General features: G+C 34.6%; 2 protein-coding genes and 1 long non-coding RNA gene across 6 annotated transcripts in view; 2 read left to right on the top strand and 1 right to left on the bottom strand.

Moving 5' to 3' along the window:
* LOC114577732 (uncharacterized) overlaps window positions 1–21,051 on the top strand; it is a 444,442-nt gene that overhangs the window by 255,896 nt on the left and 167,495 nt on the right. The gene's annotated exons all lie outside the window — the stretch shown is intronic.
* Window positions 1–21,051, bottom strand: part of LOC107999292 (glutamate receptor 1) — a 264,212-nt gene that overhangs the window by 132,160 nt on the left and 111,001 nt on the right. For both annotated transcript variants that reach the window (XM_062077062.1, XM_062077063.1), the window contains exon 2: window positions 1,120–1,272. In XM_062077062.1, the coding sequence (XP_061933046.1) occupies window positions 1,120–1,272 (153 nt within the window). The remainder of the gene's footprint in view (window positions 1–1,119; window positions 1,273–21,051) is intronic.
* LOC133666421 (uncharacterized) lies at window positions 17,973–18,780 on the top strand. Its single transcript, XR_009830545.1, has 2 exons — window positions 17,973–18,230; window positions 18,505–18,780. It is a non-coding gene; the product is annotated as an uncharacterized LOC133666421 (long non-coding RNA).

Below are 21,051 nucleotides of genomic sequence, written 5' to 3'. Positions count from 1 at the left end.
AAATTAAATTCGTAGAAGTTGTGAGAAACAGTGTGCAAGTATTATCTATCTTGAGAGTTGGAAATTAGTAAAATTGGAGAAGTTAGCAATTGTTAAATTTTCGTTGAAATATGAATATCATTTAGCAATCAATAAATTTGTTAAAATAAATTTGTTTAAAAATATACAAAATCGTTCACTATGTGGAAGAAAATATTTGTTATTATTGAGTCGTTTATTTTACATTTTTCTTTTTTTGTATTCATTTAGTCATTTATTATTTCTGAACTTCTAAATCCTAATTTAGAAATTCTAATTTCGAAAATCTTTCTCCTCTGAATGCGGGGGTTCGTGTTACGAAGATCTATAGATAAGACTTCTTTTCCCGACTGGGAGGGTAGTTTCGAAAGAAGTTAGATAATAATTCTCGTTTGAAAAGGTGAGAAAAGTTGCGCGAGGATTTCTCAGGATCGTAAGTCTAGTTCTGACTATCGTACATTATGATGTTATTTTCCCGTTCTGTAGCTATCAGTAATCGAATTATGAAGTTCGAAAAAGGAATTGTTTTTCCTTTTGAAAAATATATATCATGGCGATTCTTCTGGTTGAAAAGAATTAAGTACGTTTTACGTGAAGCATAGTTCAATAAATAAGAAGGTTTTTTTTAAAGGAAGAATAAAATAATGGATAAAAAAGATTTAAAATAGATAATTTGGAAAATAATTATTTTTTGTCATCGAAATATACTTACATTTCCTTTATATAAATTTAAAGAACAAAGAAATGAAAACGATGTGTTCATCAAATTGCACGTCCACTTGCATTTATAATAATATTTCAAAATAATTATATTTTTATATATTTCTATTATAAATAGAATTATTACGAATAAAGAAAAAAATTAATTCTGAATTCTTCGTAGATATAAAATTTGCATAACCATCCCTTTCTCAAAGAGTCGAGTGCATCACAAGTTTTGATTCTAATTTTTCAAGTATATTTTCAATACAAGAAGGAAGAAAAAAAGAAATATTAAAAGTTATCAGACTATCGAAAGATAATCAAAATTGGCTTTTAATAAATTTTTGGAGAAAGAGAATCGTTGCATCGATTTGACCAATAGACAAAGTTAGTACTTACTAAGGCGGGATAGCTTGTAAGCATCCGCGGTATTAATTACGTCTACGAAAGCCTGGAATTCAAACTTCCGAGTTGTGGTATTCTGGTTGTGGTTGAACATCGCAAATTTGAAGGCTGACTGAACTTCGTCGGTACCCTGCTCGAAAATTGCACCTGTAATTAGAAAATACGTACATTGATCATTTTGGCTTTATCGATTACTAACATAATTTCTGTAAACATCCAAATATTCAAAAAACAATAATATTAATTTATACGAAATCATTTTAAGAAAGTGGAACAATTTCAATGGAACAAATAGAATAATTTCTACGATATAATCTTTCGTTAATAAATTGAATTTAATAATCCTACTGTCTATCGATCATATACGATTAATTGATTAAATTTTCTACGCATAAAATTTGTTCATCTCCAAACTAATCCGAAACCCGTCGCCTAAAAATACAGATTTCTCGCATTATCGATGATACAAAGGATCGAGTTTATACCGCGATTGGCGTAGAAACGAAAAAGTTAAACGAGTTTCATACGCGTTTCCCTTTTTTCTTATCCACTTCGTGTAAAGACGTTCTTCGGATAAAGAATCGTCGAGCACGGACGTCGAGCGGGAAGAGAAAAATTCCAGTTTGCACGGGAGAGAGTTTTGAAAATTTTCGAAATGGGAAACACCGCCGCGTGTTTTGCCCACGGCGTAGCGAACGAATACAAGCAACGGGGGCGAAAGTCGCATCGGAATGATTTTCTTTACGACTTCTAAACTCGCCACACGGTGAATTTGACTTTCTTCCTGGGAGAGTATTTCTCCTCTCCATCGCGGAACGAGAGAACTTCTTGTTCTTTCTCCCTCCCCCGCCATTCCTCACTGTAACCTTAACGCAATATCGTCCCACAGATTTTTCTTATTCACCTTTCTCCCTTCTTTCGCGCCACTCCCAATTTACGCAATTTCTCGTTGCCGCTCCGGAAATCCGGTGAATCTGCTTAAGAAGAATCATCGTTGCACGCGTTCTCCTCCGTTACATCAACGAATGATTCTTATTTTTGGAGGAGAATAATATTGAAGAGGAATATGAACGTTTCGAAAATAAGTGAAACGAGCTAGCGATATAACACGTCGGAATTAGAATAAGTTGGTTATAAAGCATTTAAGCGAAATAATGGTATAGTCAGAATATAGTGGAAATAGAATGGATCAACGAGCAGAATGGTTGGTTATAAGTTCATGGCTTTGCTCTAGTTATAAGTGAAACGTGTCAGCCATGATCAGACAAGTTAATAGTATGGATCAGTCATAGTCAGCAAAGTGGAATAATTGATTGAACAAATAGAATATCTCGATTGAGCAACTAGAATACCGGCAAGAAATACAATAATCCAAGATTTATAAAAATCTCAACAAAATTTGGAATCTTGATAGAATTTCGGATTGGATTAGTTTAATCTGTACACGAAAGAAAATTCATATGTACAATGTATATAAAAGTTTTCCTCAGAATTCGTGAAAATAAAAATGAATATTTGAAACAGCAAGGATATAAATAGGAAAATATTTTAAAACAATTTACGTTTCTGTATTCGAAGTTTAAAAAAGTTTTTTTTGTTTCAGATAATTATTATCAACTTGTTGTGTATTGTATAGTAAAGACTGTCTTTATTTATCTCTGTGAAATTTAATTGTACCAATTAAAAAACTTCTTTTTCTTTTCTTCTCCAAGAAATTCCATTGAATAATGAATTATATAAGATCAAACTATGCCCCTATTATTATTTCAACAGGTGTCTACAACAACTCTCGTTGCTGTTATTTTTTATCTCTATATTCGAGAAAGAACTTTGAATATTTCGCGACAATGTGAGAGAAATCGTAAGACCAAGATTGCAAGGAAAGCGTTTCTTCTGTCCTTTGTGAGAAGTTACCAGGCGAACAGAACGAAAGAACTCTTCTCTCTCGTCTCTTTAAGCGCGGCCGATATCAACGCGACTTCCCGACTCTCTGTGCGCTCTTATCGAACCACCAATGTTTCTACCTTTTGAAACGCATCGCTCTGGCAAAGTTCGTCGTATCAGAACGAGATTATTATTCAACCTGAGGCTATCAAATGGAACCGATCAAAAAATAACCATTTCGTGATGCAATTTTTCCTTTATATATATATATATATTTAGATTCAAAAAGAAGATTATTATTAGAATTAGAATTTTGTATTTTTTAACTCTACGATGTAAATTAAATTTGAAACATAAGTTTGAAACTGATTTTTGATATTTGCAAATTTTATTCTTCCTCAATCAGTTCAAATAATCGACGTTCTATCATATATTTAAATCATCGACAATTAATTTGACTGACAGACAGATTGGATTTCGTCAATAATATATCATTTTTATTTCAACATAATTATCGATTAGTCAAGGAAACGAGTATAACATACGAATACGTTTCATTTGAAAGTGTTGTGGAAAGTATCAAAGAAATAATCCGTCAATAAACAATTTATTTCATATATTTCGTATATTTAAATTATTCCTACCGTCGTGATATCAATGTTCCTTTTCTTTTCTCATATCTTGTACTTGTTAATGAATGCATTGTTTACAATACTACGTACAAGAGCCGATAACCAATTATTTATAACGAAGCAAGGGATCACAAGGTTACAAGTTTCGAGGGTGGATAGCGATAGAGATCCTAGGGAATGAGGTTCGGTGAAATTGATACAAGCAGAAGTGTAAACATTGTTTAATACCTAAGACACTGACGCTTCGTTCGTGAAACAAGCTTCTAATAGTGTAGTTGCGAGAAGTTTGATGAACTACGACCATAAAGTTACTCACGGCCGATCAACCATTCATGATCTAATATGTTTCAGATTTTATCTGTGTAGAAGCACGTGCAGGACAAAACTGTCACGATAATTCGTTTGATAATTTCTTATCTTGAACAGTAATCATTACATTTTTCATTATTCCATCTTTCAAATTTCAACTTAAATGTTTGATTGACATAAAATATACATTCTAATTTCTGTTAACAAACAACAATTTAAATAATTGATTAAAAGAACTTGAAAGATTATCGCAAGATGCCTAAATATCTTAAAGTCTAACATTTTCTTAATACAAAATCGATTATTGATTAAATAATTTAATTTTTCGATCCAAATTCAATCCATTCCACCATGTTCAATTGAAAGAACAACAATTATAGTTTGAATTTCTATAATGAGTTTGAGTAACGATCGGAGAAATCAAATATTAAAAATTCCAATTCCTAAATCGACGGAACTCTCGAAACTACCTACGCAAAGCTTTGCCTTTGAGAAAAACTTTTACTTACAAGTATATTCAAAGAATTATTAAACTCGAATAACAACTCTTCCTCCCCTCTCCCTCCATTTCTCCTCAAATTAATCGCCTAAAATAATCCGCAACTGCTCCTCCCTTATTTCCCTACCCCTTACATAAACAACATCCCCTCCTCCTCTTCCCTCCCTATCATATTCGTCTTCGTAGGTGGCCTGAATCAAATGGACAAGCTAAGCAATCGTGGCGAGGCTACGGTTAAATTTATACAAACCGTGGAACCGCGAATCCCGCACCTTTGCCTCCATCCGTCAAGTCCGCGATGCTTGGATTGAAATTTAGCTTGGAAACCAGCTAGGGAGGAGGAGGGTAAGGAGGGGGAGAGGAGGACGAAAAGCGTTGTATCGAGGACAACGCCAATGCTTTAAATACCAATCTTGATGGCCCAAGAGTGTTTATCTCGGGCGAGCGTTGACAGGTGGGGCGCCGCCGCGCGTCTATCGATTGGTGCCCAACCTCCCCTCCCACGCACACCACACACTCACATCGATTCCCCTCCCCTCCCCTTCTTTCAACCTCCTTCGCCCCCCCATTTTCCAGCCGATGTTTCTTCCTCTTCCTCCTCACCTTTAGAGGGTTAGAGAGGAAGAACCTTCTTATTTTTTTCTTTCGCCTCAATTTTTCGACACCTCGAAGTAAACTCGGGATGGAATCGTTACTTCTTCGTAAGAGTGTCTCTTTTCCTTTTTTCCTCCCTTTTGTTCCATTCTTGTAATTGTATCGGTGATTTTTTTTGCTCGTTTGTATATACCAGATATTGGGGAAGAATTTTGAAGATTTTTGAAACCTTTCCTCTTCCTTTTTTCCTCCTTTTGGCTAGCTTAATCGTTTCTCCGCTCTGTAATCTGTTTCGACTACCATCTCATCCCTTAAAATCTTACAAATTCGTATTCGTATTCTCCTCGTGACTTTCTTTTCCCTATCTACCCAGAATTCGTAAAATTCGAAGCTTTTTTCTTCTTTTTTCTTATTTTTTTATGTAACATTTGTCGCCATAATTTTTAACTGACTTCGTCGCGAGAGAAAGAAGAATTTAATAATAATTGTGTAAAACGATCGTGAAGTTAAATTTCTAGTCTAGTGGATACAGGAATGTTGCAGCAGTAGTCAGTCGTAGAGTAGTAAAAGACGTGTAATAGACAGACGTGCAATTAGACGAGTAGTGTAGGCGCATCCTAGACAGACAAGTGGAATAAGCTGCGCTTACAGGCATGGGATTAAGACAGGTGATCAGGCAGCTGGAACAAAACGTTTAACAGGCAAGTGGTAAAGATAGACGATCGGTCAAACGAAGTAGTATAGACGTAGCATTGTAGGCAAACGACAAACTGGAATAAAACGGACAAATGTCAAGGCAAATCAAGTAAAAGACAATCAGCCACAAAATAGTGTACGCATAGATAGACAAGTGGAATAAACGAAATGAGAATTTGCAAGTAGAATAAGACAAGATATATCATATTATGGAATTAATGTATATTTACGATTAGATATATAACATATAGAACGATTGCAACTCGTGACACAGGTCATATAAACACATTATGACCAGAATAAAATCCAATTGTAAATTAATCGTGCCGAGAATCGAAGGAAAACTGAAAGGTGAGAATTTCAATGTCCCATTTACCACGAATTTCAGAAAATCAAACGTTTTCTCTGATACGGTATTCACCTCAGCCCAGGCGGCCCAGGCGAGGGTTTCTCATCGTTCCACGACTACAAAGGAGGGAGGGCCGTTATTCACGACACAAAACACGTAACGTTTAAGTAATCCGGGAGCCAAGCAGATTCAGCTGAATCGACGTCGTTGAGGGAAAAGGGGGCCACGGTTTGATCGTCGAAGCTTGAAATTATCGGTGCTCGAAGCGAAATGGAGGAAATTTCGAATAATAGGCATTACAAGCTGAACGACGGCTCAACGATCGACAATGCCGTTACGTTTCGGTTACTTCGGGATTCGCCTCGATCGTTCTCCCCATTAACTTTATTCGTTATCTTTTATTATGGTGTCGGTACGGAGTTTACGGCGCACGAGCGAAAAGAGTGTACGAAGGGGGGATTTCTCTCGTTAACCACGAGAGTTGGATACAGCGTCCAAATAGTTGTACTCGTGGAAAAATTTCTCTGGGATTTCTTTCGATACGTAAAAATTACGCGGGATGTTTTCAATTTTTATATCTTTCTATTATCTTTGCAATCGCGTCTCCTTGATTTTTCTCATCTTGGTGTAAAAAAAATTATATATTATGTGAACTGTTATCATTATATTTAAATATAACTATATATAGAATTATATTAGAATTTATATATTCCTTTTTGTGAAATTAAAAAATACACTTTGAATGGATAAATAAACAAAATACTTTGTACTTAAATTTTACGGTCTAAATATAATTGGACAAGGAAGGAGAAATTAAAAAGATTTTGAAATTGAAGTAGAAACTATGCATAGACTTCAATATTGGCAAAGCAAAATCGATAAACCAATAGATACCGATAGCTCATGTCTATAATAAACCGGTAGTAATGGGAAATAACGTTAGCCATGTTTATATTGGAACATATGCACGAACAAAAAGTGAGATATGCAACATCATTATATATTATACAAAACCGTCAACCGATCGTATATAACAGAGATTAATACGTGGATATGATACATTTTGTACGAAGATAAATATTTATTCCAAATATTCTGATAAAAATTTTAAAATTTTTCAAATATGTCGTTACGTATTCTCCATGTATCCATTTAAGGAGATACATTTTAAATTTATGTCAAATGACGTTCGAAACTGTTCAACATTTATTCGAAATATCTTTCTATTAAAGTCATTGCTTATCCAATTACATGCTCCTCTCCTCATAAGACACATGCGACGAATTGAGAGAATATCGATGCAAGAGAACGACAGATCTATTTATAACGACTTTAAAAGAGATTAAGAAAAAAAGCTGTTTGTGAAATTATTTATTTTCGTTTTGAAGTTGAAAAAGAAATATTAATTGGAAACGTATATTTCTTTCATAAAAGTTTATAAATTAATAGTTATACATTTGCGATATAATAAAAAATATATCCATTAATTTCATTATGACATCATTTTAACTCGAATTAAAATGACGCAAAAAATGACACAAAAAATTGTGTGTTATTAATGTGCTAATATCTGCTAATTAAATATTCCTCACGAAATATATCGTATTAATAACCGTATAACTAATTAAATATTGTTTGCATTAAAATTTGTATTGTATCCAAACGAATAAAGAAATGATAATAAAATCTCGGAGATAACAAACGGAAAACGCGAAACAACAACAAAACTTCCAAACCTATAAAAGAGCCATCAAAACGAGAGAGGAGAACCACGGATGAAAAATAGCGTTGGAAGATGTGTTCACGAAATTCCATCTGTAATTCCACCTATAATCGATTCCCAAAGGAGTCGAAGGAGGATTCATAAGGTCAATCGTGCAATCCCTTTTTCGCCCTGTGGCCAATCGACACGACGAGTCGACTCCATAACAAATCCGGTCTGCAACGATCTAACGAGGAGACTCGATTTAAAAATCCTGTCCAAATATCGAGAAGTCGCTGCTGCCATCCTTTCGCGCGTCTTGGATCCGATATTGTATCCCTTAAGACGTTCCAAGGATTTAAATTAAGTTCTTGGCCGCGGATATTGAATCCACTTTATGTTAATACCGGTTGATCCTCACCCTTCGAAAGCCACCAGGAGGAAGACGAACGACTGAATAATTTTCGAAAGGTTTCTGGGAGAGAAAGAAGATTCGACTAGGTGAATCCCCCCCCCCTCTTCGAGGATCGAGCTCCCCCTTTCGAGAGCTTTTGCCCCTATCGTCCTTTCCCTCATCCCCAGGTTATAATTCAATTAAGCGATTTAACGAATCTTGCCACGAGTCTAGTTTAGAGATTTATTTCGAATAGGACTCGGGAACTTTTCTAACCGTGTATCGGGCTGAGGAAGAAAAATGAGATTTCCTTTGAGATCGAGCGAGGGTAAACTGTGGCCCATGGCTTACACCATGATAAGAATAGTCGATTTTTCTGAACTGTAATATGGATCTTAATTATACGATATTGGTTATCAAAGGAAGGTAAATATCATGTTTAAATTAATGTATTTTCTGTAATTCTTTTGCGTTTCTCTTACGCGTTCAATTTTTAATTGTTTCGCAAATCGTATTCGAAAATTTGATTCTTCAAGATTCGAATTATTATTTTGTTATAATGTTTAGAAACAGTTTTGTATTCTGGCTAGCTATTTTTGAAATTGTGATCTCAACTTTACACACACGCTTTTGAACATCTTTTCACGTTAAAAGTCCCAACTTGCCACGGCTTTGGTTGTTGCCGCAGTGTAAACAGGCCTTAATAGATGCTCAGATTAGAGCCCGCATGTGAGCACTTCCCTAATACGGAATTACCCTACTGCTAACGAAACATCCTCTAATCACGAGGATTTAAGATCTATTCCCGCACCCCCTTGTACTTGATTATCCCGTAAATAATACAATTTTTGGGGAGAAAGTTTTTTATAATTGTTTTTCATCTTTTTTTTTCATTCGTTTTATTGCGAATATAAAATTACTTCTAACTTGAGTTTTATTATTTTAAACTCAATTTAAGAAAGAGTTTATTTAAGGTATTTAAAAATGTATATAAATTTTCATCCATTTTTAATGCAGAATTTTTCAAGAGTACGTTTCTAAGAATTTTTTCCACCAAAATCGACTGTTTTTTTTCTAAATTTAGCAATTAATTTTATATACGTGATATAAATAATTTAAATAAATTAGAATCATTTAGAAACAATTAATTTACTTTTCATATTTTATTTACTTTTATTTATATATATTTATTCTTATTCCTTTATACAATATACTTGAAAATCTTGTTTAAATAAAATTTGTTCCTAACCAATTATCCGAAAAATAACTTTTCTCTTCCAATAATCGATGCTCCTATTTATATAATATTGTTAATTTTTCTCCTCTCGAATTTCATTCCTCCAATCGATCATTTCCTCGTACGCAAATAATTTAAAATTAATCATCCTGGAATTTTTAAATTTTTCTCCAAACGCGCAGCTACTTTAATCATGCATAATGTATTGTTTAATTTCGACTTCGTTTTTAACGGTTCGATATTAACAATTCCCTCAAATTTAGCAAGATATCTCACCACCGCCAATCGTTCTTCTCTTGATACCGGTATCGAGATGAGTCTCTCGATGAACAGTTATTAATTAATTAACAAGCTGCGAACCATCAACTTTTCCTTATTTTCGTCGCAATCACGGCCAATTCGTCGCTAATTACCATACGAGTGGTAATTTCGGCGGACGTACAACTTTCGTAAACTATCGGTCGGTATGTCCATGGTGTCCGGTATTACGGAAATAACAAGTTGCTGTGCGCGATATACGCTTTGCACGAAATTTCGAATGCAATATTAAACGTTGAAATTTCGATGAAACGAAAATGTTGGAAAATGAAACGAACTTTTCCAGGATCTTTGAAAGTGTGTTTCGAAAAGGAACGAGGAATTCGTTTATTCCATGCATTTTTGTACACCAAATCTTCCCAAGGTTTACTCATGTTGGATTAATTATCATGAAGATTATGCTAGAATTTTTATGAAATTTTTATAAATGGAAAGAATAAATCAGTCATAATCAGATAAATAGGATAAAGCGATAGAGAAGTAGAAATATGCTAGATATGGTCAGACAACTAAACTTCACGTATATACGATTACAATTTTCGTTGAGCTTCGTAATTAACAAAGTTATAACTTCATTAGGATTTTATAATTTCCAAAAATATACGTATTGAATTTTTCACAATAATATAAAAACTTTTACAAAGAGTATTTTTTCATTATTCGATCAAATTATTGTATTGATCTTTCATCTTTGTTATAAATTAAGTATATTAACATTGCGTTATATACATTATATATTCCCCGTATTTATCGTAAATATTTAAAATATAATTCAAGCTTTGAAACCCATTCGAATTTATTTATTAAATTCTATTATTTATCCCCATTTCGAACGAAAAATGCAAGTCAAAAGAACACAGAATCGTCTTTGGTGAAAAACATGGAGAAGAAAGTAGGTAAAGTTTCAGGGCAAGTAAGAGGCGACCAAGCCAGGAACATTGTTAATCATGTAAACGGGGGGGAGGAGGGTTGGCTTAAAAGCTCCTTCGAGTAATGGTGATGGCCGAAAGATCCTGTCTTCGTTCTTTTGTTCAAAGATTTACGAGCGGACACTCGGGAACTCGAACGGCTGGGCCCCCGTTTAAAAGTACTCGATTCGATCGAGTTGGTATTAAATGTCGAAATGTAGAAGTTGGATCATTTCGTTCCACGCTTCGACGACATTTTACCGCGAAATTAGTCCATATTTTCGAGGGGCAATATCGAGACATTTTACGCTGCATCTGTCACCTATGCCTTTTAATTCCAGTTTCAGATTGAACTTGTACGAAACTTTGGAAAAATTATTTTGGATCGAAAATGATTTCGGTTCGAATAAATCTATCGATCATAACAATACTTTCAATGCATTCCTTTTATTTATTATTTTCATTGTAATTTATTTATTTTTTATAACATTTATAAAATACAGAATAGTATTTGAAGAGGAAATATCACGCGTGAAGTGATTTATAATTTTAATTGTTTAACTCGTTACAGACAATAACGATAAAAATAATTGAATAGATGAAATAGATAAATAGAAATATGATTTCAAATGCAAGAAAATACAAATTTTTATCAAATGAATTTATTTTCTATAAGTGGATTACAACTTAAATAAAAAAATAGACAAATCGTCATAAAATCATTCTCATTGAAATTTAAAACAGTCTAAATTTAAATGCAAATTATAGTCTACATAAAATGATTCGAAAAAGCAATTTTATTGGAATAATTCACCCAAAGTTGTAAAACGAAATTCATTATTCGATATTATTCTCGAAAATTTATATTTGGTAGGCCTGATTTTACCATCTATCCCCTATGCTGGACATTTGAACGGAAAGCTATGAGTTCGGTCGTCTACAAATTCGATCAAGAATCAGTGGTGGCGCTCTCTCATGAGCGTTCCCGTCCAGACTGATGTACCCTATCAAACTGTTTGATATACTGCCCCCGTTGTAGAACTCTATTGGCGTTCTCGAACAAGTCGTAAATTTTCTTGAACTGGCCGCCCGCGCGATTGAAGTACACGCTGCTTGTATTTTTCATGGCGCCACCGTCGCCATCCCTTTTCCTCCAAGGAATATTTCCTCCAATAGCTGTGCTCCTTTTCGATTCTTATCTGTTACACGTACAGAATATTTGAATTTGACACGATATAATTAACCCTTTCGTTTCGCACTTGGAAATTTTGAGAAAATTTAATCCAATGATGATATTTCTGCGTGTCATTTTTTTTTTTTCTTATGAAAATGTAAGTTTAAAGGAAAATAGAAAGATATATCGGATGTGCAGCAAGAAAACGATGATCACAGTTGTTTTTCAACACATCAAAGAGTTAGAGGAGAGTTAAAAAGGGTTAAAAAGAGTCTTCGAGATGCAGAAAATTTATATACACATACAAATAAAAATTTAATATAAAAGTAATGATTAAATATTACATTCGTTTATGTGTATTCGTTGGAAAATATTTAATTTGAGATATATAATTAAAATATCTGGAAAAATTGAATAATAATAAATCGAAAAAGAATTGCATTTCATATTGCAAAATATACAAAGTATATTCTCAGCTATTTTCAAATGTCTTTACCTCCTTTTATGAATCTTCTCAATATTATCTCAATAATCAAGATTTTTCCTTCGAAATATAACACTTAACCACTGTGAAAATAATCGATATAAGAAAGAAAAAAAAATATCAAACACATTTGTTACTTAAATTTATTTATTTTATGTATTTTCTCCAATAATAATAATCAGAATGAAATGAAAATATTCGATTTGTTTATACGTTCTCGATGGAAATTAGTTACTAAGATTAAACATCGTAAACGCACACACCAGATTTATGAATAATTTTCGACCGAGGAATTAATGGGTTTCCGTCTTCTTTCAACGATTATGACAAATCGTCAAAGTGTCTTTTTAAGTAATGACCTGACATCTTTTTACCAGTCACTACATTCACGCGTGTGATTTATGATTGTTTATGTTCGAGCAGCGTGGATGCAGGAGGGAAAAAGAAAAGGAAGAAAAAAAAAGGAGAAGGGAGGGGGAAATTCTCTACTTTAACAATGATTTATCGCGTAAACGCGAGTATAACTTTCGCGCATTTGCATGTAGCGTCGGGTACGGATTTGATACAACACAGACACAGACCAAGAACGTAACTTTTGCATGAAAAAAAGAGAGGGAGAGAGAGAGAGAGAGAGAGAGAGAGAGAGAGAGGAGGTTATACTGGGAGATTGCTGGACCGGAATTTAAAAAAGTGGATTTTTATTTAACCCGTGTTTACATCGGGCAACTTTTGGTCAACCGGAGTTTATATATTATTCACGTTATGCGAAATCATTCGAGCTTGAATTTCAATCAAAAAGAAGAAGGAGAGAATGATTATTCAATTGGCGACGTTTTAAATCTGTTTATTTTAGAGAAATTGATTGATTATAAAAATTGTAATTTGAAGAAAATTGGAATTGCAATTGTCATTAATGAAATAATAAAAAATTCTTCTCATTTTTAATTCCTTCAAATTTTTTTGTTCAATAACAGAGAGGAATATGATAATATATTCTTTAAGAATGAATGAAACAATTTTTTTTTCTATTTTAGAAGAATAAATAATAAAGGGAGATTAATTTATTAACTGAAAATAAAGAAAAAACTTATTTTTGATATTAGGATGTATCAATTTTTCCACGAAATGTAAAAATAAATTTTATTTTAATAAAAATAAACGTTTTAAGATATTTTAAGACGTTCTTCCATTTTCTTACCACTATTTGCTCTCTTCTTCTGTGCAACTCCCGACCTCTAGTGCCATTTTCGAGTACTAAAAACTGTGCCAAAGTGCGGCGCCTTCTACATCACATTTATTCTTGTTTCGTAGAAAGAAGAAAACTTGCTTTTGAAAAATTTGTAACACAAACTTTTCCTCTAAATATCCATTTATTTATATTTATGCTTCGTTTTGAATATCACAGAAAAATCCAATCGAAAAATCCCGAGTAACGCAATGGACTTTGTTCAACATATAAATAAATAAAATATTTTCTCTAACATGATAACAAAAATTTCAATTTATTATAATACCTTTATAAAAACACCCACAAAAAAATCACAAAAATATTTAAATAATGTTAATTTTCCTATCAACTTACTAATACAAATTACCAATACAACTTTCAAAAGGAAATCCATCGAACCAAAAATTTTCCTTTTCATACGCCATTATCTCGAGAAGAAAAGAAGAGAAAGAAAGAACGATCTCGTGAGTCCATCCTCGATTATTCCCCACTATGTGGCGTATCCGATCCGGCAATTCTGGCCGATTTTTCAATAGGTGAGTACAGGTGGTGATTTATAAAGTGGGAATGCGGTTAGGTAGGCCGCTCACGGCGATCCATTACAGTCTACCGCCGCTTCCAGTCATAATATTTCCTTACTCGCAGCCGACATCAACCCTTTCTCCCCTCCCTCCTCCTCATATACCGCCCCATCACCGAGCTTTATGCATACCAGGACTTTCTATACAGCCCACTATCCTGGCAAACATTATAACGCCGTGAGATTATGAATTTTATATACGCCTCGACGTCTTTCTCTTCTGCCGCGCCACCCCTTCTTCGACGTTTTACACAATCCTGGCGATGGTTTATGCGTTTATGGCATCGTCGTAGGTGCATCATCGAATAGCGCGTTCGAAATTATAGCTTCGAGTGAAGTTTATTGAATGTGGACAAGTATTGATTTGAAAGACGTTGGAAAATGTTGGAATATTTGAACAACAATCTCTCATTCTTTCTGTCTGTGCATTAAAAATTTTCTATTAACCTTATATTGTATAAAATTGTATAAAATTATAATATAAAATTTACAGAAGAGAATTTAGATGATAGAATTTAGAATTTCAGACGATTTAGAGAAATTTATTTAGAGAATTTCTATCCTCTGAAAAATTAAGAATAATTCGATTGAGATAAGCTATAACCAATTAATTCCCCGAACGAAGCTTTCTCGAAGCTTCTGTAATTAATAGAGAATTCAGAGAGCTTCGATGGAATTTCCATCGAACGAAATTCCATTTCCCAAATATTCCTTGGTTATTATGTAACAAATATCCATGCGCACGTATCTCTGTAATATTTATTAATTGTCAAGGATTTTCGTTATCGACGAATGAGAAATTGAACATCTAAGATTGCAATTAAATTGTTATTGTGCAAATAATTCTCGACGGGGAGGGAAATTCGTTCTCGGTGAGTGGGGTAATAGTTCGTCGTTTGCCGGTTTTCTCAGGCTGAATTAATTATACGGGTTATGGGGGTTGCTTTAAACTTCGGTTTCGAAAGTAGGATTCCTTTCCCCTCGTTGATTTTTACCCCGGAACGCGTACCGGCAAAGATAAATAACCTGCTGGTGAATACACTCCGCTCAACAGAGAGAGAGACTTGTAAACTCCACTCTCTGAGATACTTTCTTCGTTTGAGAAGCGACGGGATGAAACATTCCAACTTCGCATTCAATCTTGGAATCAATGAGGAGGAAAGGGAATGAAATTCGATACGAGATGGAAAATTAAGTTGCTCCACGTGATTCAATTAACGATAATTTCGGTGTAGTCGGGATATTTTTCAATTTCGAAAATTCGTCTTGCATGTTTTCTTCACCATTATGCACGATAGTTATTTCAGCCTCGAAAAATTCATCTGCTATTAAGTCTTTTTGATTCTGATAGAGAAACTTTAAGATTTAAACATTATCCTATATTATTATTGGCAATTTTGCAAATAACAAAATCTATATGAATTGCTATTGAATAATTAGTTTACGTGTATAATTTGTGCGCAATAGGAAGTTCATTATTGAAGGATTAAATATTATTAATTGCAATACGCTATAGATTATTATGAATTATAATTGAAGAGGTTTCTGAAGAAATGATTTTTAATTCCTTTCAGATAAATTAATCACTATCTTATTTTTATGCAAATTTTTATGAACACAAAAATGAAATTAAAGATATATTTAATTCATCTTTGAATACTCTTTTGATACAATTTTGATTTTGATTTTTACAGTTGAAAAATTGAAGAAGTTATAATCAAGAGAAAGAAAAGAAACTTGACGACTAGAAATACTTTAAACTCAATAAAATCAAACAAGTTTAACTTGGTTTTCTTATTTTCAAAGAAACAAGATAACGCATCATAGATTACTTTTAACCCATTACTTAACCCGTGTCGACAACTAGATCAACACATGTTGCGTCGTTATTCTTCTTCTTCCGCTCGAAATTCGTCTGAAAATATTCGTCTCGAGTGTGCGTAAAGTATCCCGTAATAACGAGAAGATGGCCTCTGGGCCAAAGAAAGGCTTTATTCCTCGCCAGCCTTTGCCGCCTCTATACTTGAGCACGGCCTTCGACTTGGACGTGTGTGCATGTACTTGACGAGTGCCTTGCGGTTCTTAAGCGGAAGGAAAGACGATCGATGCAAAAGGATCTTTGCACGTGGCGACCGAGGAATAAAATCAGCGTGAAAGCTGGCCATCCTCCCCCTCCTCCCCCCGCCCTCCTTTGGAAGTGAGATTAATTCTGCGGGGAATCTTTGTGCATCGAGGTGCAAAATTGTGATCGGATTTCTGCCCTCTCGTCGATCGACGATTGAGAATGGAAGTTGAGGGGAATTTTAGTTTCAGGCGATCATTAAAAAAAGTGATTGACTCGACGTTAATACGTTCGTTTAATTTGCGAAACAATTTAATAAGCGTTTAATTGTCGTGTAATCAAACTAAATGGAAAATTCAATTTTCAATAAGCGAGCATAATTTCCCAACGATGAATAATAATTTTTGTTTTCCTTTTTTATGATATGATGTCATATGATATGATATGATATGAAGTATTTAATAACGTAAGAGTGTAAGAGTCTATTTGAGGGTAATAGCAGAGGATGTTGAGAAAATTTTATTCTCGATTGTACTAACAGAATAAAAATTTCATGTTCGTCGAGATAATTCAAGCAAGCAAATACATTTTGAATTCCAGTAAATGCATTCGATTCTTAAGTAAGTGTTCCGTTCTTTATTATCGAGGTTCTATCAGATAGAAATACTTGCTTTTATTTGTTATCGTATATCTGAATACATAATCAAAAGTATCTACACATCTTTAGAAATCTTCATTATGAACTTTCAACCTAAAAATTTCTTCAAAATTCTTCGTTTAAAAATAGAAAAGATCCTAATATTCATATATCCAACTACAAAATCACATTTCTTTTAAATTCTTGTTTTAAATCTTAATCATGATTCGATATTTCACGTTCATATTTCACATTGCAATAAACAATAATAACCAAACACAATAAAATGAAAATAAAACGAAACGATTTCCCTATTTTTTCCCCTCAATTATCCCCAACAAGCAAAATTAGTTAAATCATCTCGAATCGTTGCTCGAGCAGTCGACAAATTATCGACCTTATTCATCCTCGATCCACGCCCAGAAGGGAGAAGAAAAAAAAGGAGAGGTCGTAAATTGGCAAAAAGAGGCAAAAAAGAGAAAGAAACACGCAAGATTTTCGCGCTGGGATGCGGGTACGCGGTGGCGGCCGCGGCCACGTGAACGAGTTCGCTTCTTTTCACGGAAGAATGGGTTTTCCATGTCGGTGAATTCAGTGGCCGAGACGGCACAATCGCGTCTCACTCGAGCGCCACGGCCGCTTGAAAATACGACGAGAAGGGATGGGAGGTGAATTGGTGGACGGAGGGAAGATGGAGGAGAGGAGACGTCGAAGATTCGAGGACGAGCGTTGACTCCTCGAAGGAGAGGAACTCCACCGATCGGTTTCCTTTTCTTTTTTTCCTTCTTGATTTTTAAAAGATTCTACATGGAATCTTGAAAATAAACGAACGATTTCTGTTGTCTCTTTTTCGTAATATTTTTCTTCCTTTGAATTTTTTTTACTGTCTAAAAATGGCGCCATAGCTTTTTAAATAGAGATCATCGGTTTTGCGAAGTAGTGTCAGAAAGGGATGAGGAAGGATCAATTCTGAATCAATATTCGATGTTACACATTATAATCAAAATTAAAACTAATTTTATCCAGTCTACTACTTTCGTTATCTCTCATCCAGATGATAGATTTGATTATTACTGATGACCAACAATCCAAATCGATACCAATACACTCGATATATCCTCTCTATGGATGAATAATACTAATCACAAGCTAATGATAACATTAATTCATTATACGTGTTAGTTACCAATCATCGTAATACGTGTATAAAGACGATTGATGAATGGATCATTTTAAAGAGAAGAAGAAGACCAAGCTTCTGTTTGTTGGAACGTAAATTTGCCGGGATTGTATTAAGGCAAACAAACTCGCTCTCATTGTGAAACGATTTTTGGAACGTCTGCCCGTTTTCTGTCGTGCTTTCCCGTAATCCGTACAACTGAACTGGCTTTTATCATGATAATTGGGCAACGAATCAGGTAATTTTAATCGTGTAACTATTTATCCATCCGATTATTTAAACTTGGCGGGATAATTAATCGTTGTTTAAACATTTCTTCCGTGGACAATTAATTATCGATCGGCTCCAGAGAAAAATCTTCTCTTCTATTTAACGATAAATTTTCACAGTGCGTTGTACAAGAGATGTTTGAACAATCTGTCGAAAAAAATTTATAATAATACTTTTGAAATAACAAATAAGTTTGAATATATTGTTCGATCGTGACAAATTTATTTTTTTTTTCAATGCAGATAACACAATAATACAAACGTTGATTAAAATCGACTCTCGATTATTAAAGTGGCTGAAATGAAAATCAATAATCGTCCAAACCAACAATCCAAACAAAACGCATCCAATTAAATCGTAATACCGTCCTACCTTTTTAAGTAGAGAGTAGACGACTTTGATCAGACGTCCAGTAAACAAGATCAATACCAATCCGACCCGATCAACCGAGTCAAATCGAGAGAGGGGGAGAAAGAAGAAAGAAAAAAAAAAAGAAGAAAAAGCCGCAAATCCACGTCGTTAAGGGCGAATCATTATCATACCGATCGTAAACCCATCGGCTCGGTAAATAATCTCGACGCTACGATAAAGGGATAACGAGGCCTGTTTTCCCGACGAGGACGATTATCAAAAAACGATATAACGAAACCCGTGTGGAGGAGCAGAAAAGAAGAAAGGAAGAAGGGGAGAGCAAGAAGAATACAAGTTGGAAAGGATGAAACGATGATCCTCGAGCGACTTGCGCGATCCTTTTGCTTTCGCAAGGATGACGGCAGGTGCAAGTAAAGGAAGAAAAGGAAGAGAAGAGAAGAAGAAGCTCCATCTTGCAACGATAAAAGGGGATTACTATCTTGAAAAATTATGTCCCATCAAGGGTTGAAAAAATAGAAACAGTGGACGAAAGTAGGAAGCAAGTAGGAATAAAAGAGAGAGTGAAATTTCGAAGTTCTTTCTATTCTCTTTTCTATTCTCTACCTCGATTCGCGGAAATAAAAGTAATCCTTCGAATTTTCGAATTTGTGAGAAGAAAGATCCCATGGATCTTGAGAAATTCTTGGATTCGGGAGAAGGTTGTTGGCCGATGCTCGTAAATAGAGGTACATTTACGACGTGGCGGCAGAAACCGCCTCGTTTTTTGTTTTTCCTTCTTCCCCGCCGTTCCCTCTCGATGCGATTTCCATAAATTCAATCTTTTTGCCCGCCGTCTACTGGCGCGAATCTGGCCGCGGCTCCGTGAAACCGTTTCCCGGAATATTGAAACCGTAACTCTTATTATGATCTCTGTGGGGCAGGGAGAGGAAAAAAATGCTCGAGGTTGAGAAATTGGACAGGTTACGTATATACAGGATAAATTCCTCTTTCTCTGTGTGTTCTTTGATTTCTTTGCTTTGAGGAAAATATGACACTTATTGTCGAATGTTGCAATTTTTCTACAAGTTTCCTTATTATACATTCGTCATCAGGCTTATCTAAAAATAATTATTATCGAACAAATTCCTCGAAGAGTTTCGAGATTTAGAATAATCTCATTGAAGAAATTTCCATCACAAATTATCGATCACGATAAATTTCCAAATGACAGAGGATCGTGATGAAAAGTTAGGCAGAGTGGAGGAAAGAATTACCAAATATTATTTTTATCAAACTACTTTTACAATAAAACATCGAATATACATTTATCATTTTTCCATGGAGCACCGTTCTCTTCCTCCCTCCAGGCAATGTCAACGTCAAAAATTTTCCTCGAACAAACAACAACCGCCATCTTCTCGATAACCATCGATGCAACGTTTCCGCATCGAAAGAAAACTTGCCACTCTCGAGTGATCTCAGGAGGCTAAACCTGTACACGGTCGATAGATGCAAGGATTTTACTAGAACTTTACTAAAAAAAAGAGCTCACGCGCGTCGAAAATTGAAAGGAAACAGAAACGGATAATATTTTCTATACAAAATACACGAGTGTAATCTAATTATCTATAATAATTTAGATTAAAATTAACAGAAATTACTCATAGAAATTTTATTTCGCGTATATCACATCTGCAAGATCAACTCGTGCAACAAATAAAATTATACCAAACCTCCACCTGTGTCCATGCAACCTAAAATTCAATTTAAATTCAAACAAAGAAAAAAATCTTATTAATTTCTGAATAATCTTTCGATTAATTTCAATGATATGCATAGAACGATTGTCTCGATATGATTGTTGCTAACTCCTTACGTATAAATCCGTGATATTGAATCGAATCCATAGTTAGGCATGGATAAAAATATAGTTATAGACGGGTTTTATCCTATCGACGCATGCGCCGTCTCGCTCCACTAACTGGATCCTTGATGGACGGTGGAGAGAGAGAGAGAGGGAGAAAGAGAGAGGATGGAGGATGATATTATATAGAGAGCGGATCGAGCGGAATAAGTCGACCCGATTCCATCCGACTTTGTCCAATGGTAAAGGAATAATAGGGGGGAGGGGAGAGAAAGAAAGTTCTTATACTCTTATTCATTTGGCCTGTCGTGGATAAGATGAATCGTCCATTAGCGATGGGCGACAAGGCATTCGGAAGATTTTTAAGATGGTATCGGTGAATTGGGCTTCGGAAGAGTGGGGGGAGGATCGAGTCGTTCGAACCCAATTAGGCTCTTCGTGAAACCGATTCGTTTATTGAAGATGATTGATGCGTATCTCTCAGCAATGTTGGCTTGGATCGAGTTTATGATGGTTGAGGTTGGATAGAGTTGAGCAGAAACTGATAGATTAGATTAGGTAATTGTATTCTGGC

Source organism: Apis cerana, linkage group LG7 (genome assembly GCF_029169275.1).
Source record: "Apis cerana isolate GH-2021 linkage group LG7, AcerK_1.0, whole genome shotgun sequence".
In the NCBI taxonomy this organism is placed as follows: domain Eukaryota; kingdom Metazoa; phylum Arthropoda; class Insecta; order Hymenoptera; family Apidae; genus Apis; species Apis cerana.
Note: the sequence above shows the minus strand (reverse complement) of the source record. Positions and strands in the feature narration are given on the sequence as shown.